An 8882-nucleotide genomic window follows, 5' to 3' on the forward strand; every position below is an offset into this window, starting at 1 on the left:
GTGACTCTATATTTTGTAGATCAATAACGGCGCCGGCCACGTCCTTGCAATCAGGTGGAGTAGGGAAGGAATATTAGAGTGACCTTTGTTGTTTGTGGGCCGTGTTTACCTCTGCACCCCAACAAAAGACACAGGAAAGGAGATTTTGTTAGTAAGTTTGGTTCGTTGGATCAGGATTCACCTTGATAAGTGATGCGACCATGGTTTTAAATGTACAAATAGACTTCTTCTGTAGATATCTCAGGATGGAGACCAGATCGAAACTTCGGGTCGGTTCATCTCGTTTTCTCCATCAGACGATGAAATCGAGGAAATTTGCAACTCGAAAAAAATCCTCGACCAGACCAAACATCATTCCTGCCCAGTGTTCGGAAAAACTCAAAAGCTCAAATCTCATGCATGAGTTTATGCGCCTACGAGTTTTACCTTGCAAAATTCAACGTCGTAAAATTAAATTAAATCCTGCCACTTCCACTTCTGTACATTGCAGCTAATCGAAAACCCCCTGTTATAAGAGCTATGGCAACCTATTTCGATTACAACCCGCTTCAAACTGGAAGGAACTAAAATTTCCATTGCGGTGACGTATACACCACGCTATTACTCAATGAATTAATTACCATTCGGTTGAAAACAAGTCTCAACGCAAGCGACAGTCTACGACGATTGCTTGATAACAACGGTGCTAAACTTGTGCAAGTCGCAATCAGTATGACACAACTGGTTGTTTTAAGGTGAGAATATCAAGAACGTAGTACAAATCAATGTAAATCCTAAATTTTCGCCTGAACAGTTTGATTATAGTGATTGTATCAACCGCTCCACCGCCTTCAACTTTAACCTGTTCAAGGCAGGACCAAGATCAAGCATGTCACATCGAAGGGCTTACACTCGACCCCAGCACCGTCTTTCCAGAAGAACCCATCATCCATCTGGACAATTGCACCGTTGAGGACTTTTCACCGCAACTGGCAGCCAACGTCCCAGACTCAACCAAGGAGCTTTCCATCCTGGACGGTTTCGCCCCCAAGGTCTTCGTCAAGCCGACGCTCAAATCTTTCACCGTTCTTCGAACGGACACGGCTGATGTGCAGATCAACCCAGAAGACAATTTCAACCTTGAAGTGCTCGATATCGAAGGGCATTTGCGATCCGTTCCGGTCAATGTCCACCGCCTGAAGGCATTGGTTGTGCTGGATTTGTGCGAAAACGAAATCGAGCAGGTGGATCTGAGCCAGCTAGATGGATTGAACTCGCTGAGGAAGGTGAACTTGGGCCACAATAATATCCATTCGGTTAGTTTGACGAAGGAACTGAACCTGCCGGGCCTGGAGGAGCTTTTCCTGCATGGAAATGACCTGACGACGTTGGATCTGACCAATTTGAAGGCGGATAGTTTGCAGCGGTTGTACGTTTCTCAGAATCATCTGCTTCGGATCGGGGGGTTCCCCGCTCCGGAGCACAACAAGCTGACACGGGTGGATTTGTATCTGAACAAGTGGAACTGTGAGTGGTTGGAAAGTACGCTGCGGGTTTTGAATGGTAATGGAGTGGAAACGTTGAGCTACTTGCCGGTGACGGTTTGCAACGAGAGTGGAAGCGTTAGGGTCGATGCGATTGGATGCGAATGAGATAAAGCGATAAGGTGGATGTTTGTCAGCTTATGAATTTGGAAATAAACAATCGATGATTTATTATTACTATTTGGGGTTATGTTATTACAAAGAGAAATAGCGAATTTGTTTGCCATACTTTTATAGTGTGGATAGCCGTTTATTATTCATGCTTCAATTCCTTCTTGCAACTGCTTTTTCCTGTTTCTGTTTGTACCTAAAAAATTCTATAACTAGCGCATTTACCAGATGGTTTGAGCTCACCTCCAGCCTGCGTTCATGGAATCCCGATCGGATAACGGATTAAAGCCTTTCGCAAAACATGTTCTAGATCGTTAAATTTGTCACAAAGCGTTCCGTAGTAGTAGTAGCAGCAGAAGTAGTACCACATAACAGTCCAGGGTCCTTTCTAATATCATCAAAATTCATTTCTCCCACACAGGAATCGATGAAGTATCGCATCTGCATCGAGTTAACACATGCACCACATACATAAGCACCAGGAGGAAGACCAATCTCAACATGCATCACCAGGTGGGTTGATTGCAATTAAACATACCTACATCTCATGCAAAATCATCTTAAGCCTTCGGGTCTCCCCCTTCCCTTCCCACAAATTAATTCAATATCCTACGGGAAAGGCGATTGTCTGTCGACCTTCACCCGTCCTCCCTTCCCTCCGGAGCTTGGGTAAACATGTCAGTTAGGATATCCTGGTTAAACGACCAAGCTCCGTCTCATTTATCAAACATCGGCCGGTCGGTCCCCCATGAGCATCCTTCCCACCACCACCTGGGGACCTTTTGTTGCTTTGAGACCAAGGTGATGGAAGTGTGGAAAGCTATTCATTAAAATTCTCACATGGGTGATCGGTTTGCCTTTTATCGATTTCACCTGAAAAGGAAATCTTCAGAACGATATTGATTGGAAACTTTCAGCCCACCTTCAATCCAATCCCAGAAGCGAACGACAATTTTAAATGCTCGAGACGACTGAAGTCGGATATTAGTTTTCTGTGAAACGAAAGTCGGGGTTTTCAGCCGAAAGCCAGAGGAAGATGTTTTTGTCTGTCTTGCCGGAAAGAAATGTCCTTACTTTACTTTGATGTTAGAGGCTGCATTCATGAAAATCAGATCAAGAAGTCGCTTTTAAAATAGGCTTTGATGAAAACAAAGAAAAACCAAATGGACAAAAATCGGTGCTGGCTGTCTAGAAGAGGCACTTGATTGAAACTTTTCAATCTGACTCGGATTGGGAAATGCTGTAAAGTTTTCATGAAATCCAATTAGCATTCTCGATTGACGCCACGCGATTGGAGGAAAATAAATTCCAAAATTTAGAAGCTTTAACTTAAAGCTTTTTTAGAAGATTTAACGTCAGATTCTTCTCTTTGATATCATGTCCTCATCCATTATGCAGCATTCGTCCGATCTTTCTTCAATAAGCCATGATTCAAAGTGTAATATTGCAACAGATGTCACTGTTTATGTGGTACTGATCAGAGACGATTTTTCATAAGATACGCGCGGAGAGAATAACAGTAAATCTGGTTGCACGGCCAACAAAGTTATTTTGTCAGCAAGGTTTGGCAACCCGCAATTTTGTGTTTACTGCGAGTGACTTTACATTTGAGCGAATATCTTTTTAATCGTTTCGGTAGTATCGGTATTCAAACGAAGTATTTGAATCATTATTTTTTGACAACACTGAGTGAAACCAGTTGGAGGGGATATTTTACAGAGCGTTGCGTAAAATTATGCAATCCGCGATTCATGCTTCCTACCCTGTATGAATGATATCTCGATTTCTGCTTTCAAATGGACGTATATGCTTTTGAAAACAATGCATTTGCTCGTCGATTTGACTTAACTGGTAGCTCCCCCACGCGCTAACACTACCGTGGGTGAGCTACCAGTTACGCCAAACCAACGATCAAATGCATTGTTTACAAAAGCAGATACGATCCTTTAAAAAACAATTAAGAAATAGATTTTTAGACATTTTTCCCCAAATTTACTATCTTGACTTATTACACCAGAAACGCCTTGATAAACTTTACATGGCCTGTGTAAATATTTTTCGTTGCACTGGAGCGTATATTTCGTAACGAGAATACAACTGGTGAATAACAATACTATTCCAGCCCGGTTAGTTACCTTGATGATGCTATTGCAAATCACTATTTATGAAGACTGTCACGATGTTCACATAAAACTATGGATAGGTTCAAATTGTTCTGACTTTGTATTCATCAGCCATACAAATCCAATGATTAAAGACTTGACAATCGATAAGCGGCTTTGTAAATATAAAAACAATAGAGTTGTCTCTTTCGCTCGATTAGGATAGCACAGTGCGCTTAATGAATCGAGCGTGGCTGAATCGCATGGGAGCAGCGTAGGAATTAGTGTAGACGGCGAGCTCTTTACTCCTATGGTAAAAAATCATAAGCAAGCGTCAGACCGTGCGTGAAATGTGGCGGACATTGTTCTATACTTTCACTTCACCGGAAAGGTAAATCTTTGCTAGAAGAGACGATTTTTCTAAGATGATTTTTTCCTCTAGAGCGAAACATAATCGTGTGCGTGAGTTATGTGCGTGTTCGTGACCATCTCAATTCATCTTCGCATGCTGGAAGCAGAAGCGTATTGAAGCATAGCAGTGCTCCAAGAACGATGGATGATGCATGAAAATATCAGATTGATTAATTTTACATATTAAAGTTCATTAGGGCTTTATAGAACATTTAGATTTTTGAATATTTTTATCCTAACTGCGAATTTATGTTCTATCAATTAATTATCTTCCAAACTTTTGAAAAGGTAGTAGGACACGAGTCTGACTATTTGGCACATCTTCAATATAACCGAGTTCGGTGATTATTTTTCATATTCCTATAGATGTTGCTTTTTTTCCGACACAAATAGAATCTCGTCAACCCAGTAACCGGTGGCATCATCCTTTACCTCAATAGAAATTTAAATAATTCGGTTATTTTATTTGTATAAGTAGATTTACTTGTAACACAAGCAACCTTCAAATTTGATTTAGTCCGTAAATTCAAAGATTTTGCGAAGTGCCAAGCAGAAAATTTAAAATCTTTTATTTTTGAACTTTACATTCTGTCCTCTTAGATAAATAGTGGACTATACCGTGCCTCATCTTGTTCTTTTTACTTTACTATTATTATTTTTTTAGTATTCTTCTTCCTTCGGATTCAAAGCGTAAAGACTCCTGTATTGTCCCTAGGGTGACTCTTAATAATTCGTGTTTTTAAAGTTTTGTTGAAGCGCAACAAAAAAACTACAATTTTATAATACGAATTGATAAACTAAATAGAAATTAATTAAGAATGTACAGAAAGTTAACCAGGTCCTTATAGGACAATAGCAGAACGTATTTGATACCAACATAATTTATTTTCAGCTCTTAGTTAAAACGTCTACAGATCTATATTATCGTGACTTCCTTTTCGCAAGTTACTTTCGGACTATCCATAAATTATCTTCATGCATATGCTATATTGATCCAATTACTTAATCAATTTATTTTACTTTTCAGCAGCATTATCCTAACACCACAGACAAGCAGACATAACACGCACAATCACATTCATCGCATATAATCTTTTAGTTGGGAATGTGCTTGCATTTGTCATGGTGACGCCACTGAAGCATTGAGCAAGCCACGACATTTCGATGCCAGTTTTTTTTCACGTCTAGTTAGTAGATGTTGAAAATGATAAGTGGTCAAGGCATCCCACTGGAGACACATACCACATCTGACGAATACAGAAAAAAGTTGTTGAATATTACATAAAAATTGCTGCTCATTAGTCATTCCGTTCCAAATATTACGCTGTACGATGTACACATAATTCGAGAACAAATCATGTTGAAGACTGTAATATTCTATCAACATATCTGACAACACTGTTAGTAATGTTTACCGCCGTGTTTTTTTTCTCGCATATTATCGTCGCATTTTATGTTGTTGTAAGTTCGTTGTCCGCTCGTTAGTTTTTGTGCTACTGCTTTCGGTTTTAGTGAATTTCACTCGGTGTGTTGTGTTTTCGTGGTATAGTGAATGTGAAACATTTTTGCTTTGTTTACGTACATATTCCAAAGCACACCCCACGCGATTTTTTTTCCGAAGCGCCATCTACCAGCAAAATTGTGAAACTTTCGAGCTTTTCCTGTGCTTGTGGAATAATTGCTGTATACATTTTGGCGCATTGCTGTCGTCTGGGCTCTACCGTTGTATTGCGCTACCTTGAAATTTCATTGCTTTCCAGTGATTTTTGCAGTGCCGTCTTGTTCCTGCAAAATGAGTGTAATTTGCCATGCTTGCGCCAATGACATCCATGAAAAAACCATTGCCTGTCACTTGCCAAGTGAACTGTTGGATGAAGTTGACCGGAACAGGCAATTATTCTGGATGTGTAAATTTTGTGCGAGCATAATGTCAGACATTCTGCATAGTAGGAATAAAGGGTGATACGGTCAAAATTTGGTCAATATCCTGAACACCCCTCATTTTGAAGGTGTGTGTGTGTGTGTGTAGAATGTTGCTCCTATTTTGATTTTGGAATTCACTCTTCAGTTGTCAAAATGCCGTCCAAGCAAGAAGAGCAGCGTATCAAAATTTTGCTCGCGCATCGCGAAAATCCGAGCTACTCGCACGCAAAGTTGGCAAAATCGCTAAAAGTTGCCAAATCAACCGTTACAAATGTAATTAAAGTGTTTGGGGAACGTTTGTCGACAGCCAGGAAGTCTGGATCGGGGGGAAATCGAAAACCGGAAGCCGCTGAGACGACAAAGAGAGTTGCCGGTAGTTTCAAGCGAAACCCTAACCTCTCTCTCCGAGATGCCGCAAATAAGCTGGGTGTATCGTCTACAACCGTGCATCGAGCCAAAAAACGAGCCGGACTATCGACTTACAAGAAGGTAGTGACTCCAAATCGCGATGATAAACAAAATACGACGGCCAAAGCGCGATCCCGGAGGCTGTACACGACGATGCTGACGAAGTTTGACTGCGTGGTAATGGACGACAAAATCTACGTCAAAGCCGACTACAAGCAGCTTCCGGGACAGGAGTTTTATACGGCAAAAGGAAGGGGAAAGGTAGCAGATGTTTTCAAGCACATGAAACTGTCAAAGTTCGCAAAGAAATATCTGGTTTGGCAAGCCATCTGTACCTGTGGCTTGAAAAGCAGCATTTTCATAGCTTCCGGGACTGTCAACCAAGAAATTTACGTGAAAGAGTGTTTGAATAAACGTCTGCTGCCTTTCCTGAAGAAACACGGTTGTTCCGTACTGTTTTGGCCGGATTTGGCATCTTGCCATTACGGTAAAAAGGCCATGGAGTGGTACGCCGCCAACAACGTGCAGGTGGTTCCCAAGGACAAGAACCCTCCCAACACGCCAGAGCTCCGCCCAATTGAGAAATACTGGGCTATTGTCAAGCGGAACCTAAAGAAGACCAAAAAAACTGCTAAGGGCGAGCAGCAGTTCAAGGCAAACTGGCTTTCTGCGGCGAAGAAGGTGGACAAGGTGGCTGTACAAAATCTGATGGCAGGGGTCAAGTGTAAGGCCCGGCAATTCGGATTTGGAAAAGCGGAAGCCTAACTGAATATTTTTCCTGAATTTTATACTAATTGAACTTGAAAAAGAAATTTAATTTGATTTTTTAAATAAACGATTTCACCGATTTACACGCGTTTTCCCTTGACCAAATTTTGACCGTATCACCCTTTATAAAGGCTGCATATGATGCTGGTCTGGAGAAACAGCTGAGTACTCATACGGAGTTGCTGGGGAAATTAAAACAAGAGATTCTGGAGGACTTGAAAATTGAAATTCGGTCCAATTTCACGAAGCTGACCAATACTGCTTCCATCACTCCAGTTTCCTCCAGACGGTCTGGTTTTATGTCAAGAACCATAGGAAGCTAGCGGTTATTTCCAAGAAAGGACAATAATGTACCAAACCTAATGCGTGCTACTGGTAAATCTGTATCTCCAAGCCTAGGCCACTTCACTGTGCCTGCCCCGGTGGAAAAGTTTTGGATTTACCTATCTCGGATTTCTCGTGATGTGACTCCTGAGCAAATTGGTGAGCTGGCCAAAAATCGTTTGTCAACCGACGATGTTGAAGTTATCCGACTGGTTTCAAAGAACAAAGACGTCAGCACCATGTCTTTCATTTCTTTCAAAGTCGGTGTCTCAGCAGATTTGACGTCGAAAGCTCTTTCGTCCTCTACATGGCCCAAAAGAATGCTTTTTCGTAAATTCGTGGACAACCGCAGAGTCGAAAATTTTTGGAAGCCTCAAGGATTGTTACAAATAAACATACCGCAAACAACTCCAAAGTCCGCCAATTCCAGTCATCAATCATCTATGACGGAGTGATATTGCCGGGTCAGGAACTTGAACCTCAACACCACATTTTTATCAACCGATTACCGGGACGCTCACTTGCCACTAGCATTTTGGAAGCCCCTGATCCCCTCATCACAGTCGAGCCTCTCCTGCCATCGACCTGCAGTCGTCCCGGTCCTGTGTTTAAGTCCGGAAACGGGGTCTTCCAAAATCCAACCGCAGGCAAGTATGATCGCTTTCTGAATAATTCCGTCCCTGAAACGATTATCACTTCTAGTTGAACTTCAACAATGAACTCCTTCGTGATTGACCCATGTTGGACACCGGGACGCACGCCTGCCATATGTGTTATGGAAGCCCCTAATTCATCCATCACAGTCGAGTTATTCCTGCCAGCGACCTCCAGCCGTCCCTGTCCTGTGTTTGGATTTGATGAAGGGGTCTTCCAAAACCCTATCTCAGGCAAGTAAGACATTATTTCGAACAATCCACTTCCTGAAATGTATTATGCCTACAGCCGATCATTTCCGATAAAAGCACAACCTGCTTTATTCAACTCGACACTCGGACGCACACTTGCAACTAGCCTTGTGGAAGCCCCTGACCCTATCATCGCAGTCGAGCCTATGCTGCCAGCGTTCAACAGTCGTCCCAGCCCTGCGTTTGAGTTAGGAGAGGGGGTCTTCCAAACTCCAACTGTAGGCAAGTATAATCAGCAAGCAACAACTGCTCTGTCTGAAAAATTCTTGGTTTCCAGAGTGCCATTGTATATGTCTGCTCCTCGACAATTGTGGTCTGAAGATAACATTAACAGTATACCAGCCCCACCATACCAGAAGCCCCCGAGCCCCCCGCCACAGTCGAGACATTCCCGCCAGCGACCTGCA

General features: G+C 42.1%; 1 protein-coding gene across 1 annotated transcript; it reads left to right on the forward strand.

The window, feature by feature from the left end:
• Nucleotides 1–677: 677 nt before the first annotated feature.
• On the forward strand, nucleotides 678–1652 carry LOC135700119 (leucine-rich repeat-containing protein egg-6-like). The gene is made up of 2 exons (XM_065220515.1): nucleotides 678–734; nucleotides 794–1652. The coding sequence occupies exons 1-2, from the start codon at nucleotides 712–714 to the stop codon at nucleotides 1629–1631; spliced, it is 861 nt and encodes a 286-aa protein (XP_065076587.1). The 5' UTR covers nucleotides 678–711; the 3' UTR covers nucleotides 1632–1652.
• Nucleotides 1653–8882: the final 7230 nt, after the last annotated feature.

Source organism: Ochlerotatus camptorhynchus, unplaced genomic scaffold, assembly GCF_037179485.1.
Source record: "Ochlerotatus camptorhynchus isolate MF236.1 unplaced genomic scaffold, CSIRO-AGI_Acam_v1.1 ptg000129l, whole genome shotgun sequence".
NCBI lineage: Eukaryota > Metazoa > Arthropoda > Insecta > Diptera > Culicidae > Ochlerotatus > Ochlerotatus camptorhynchus.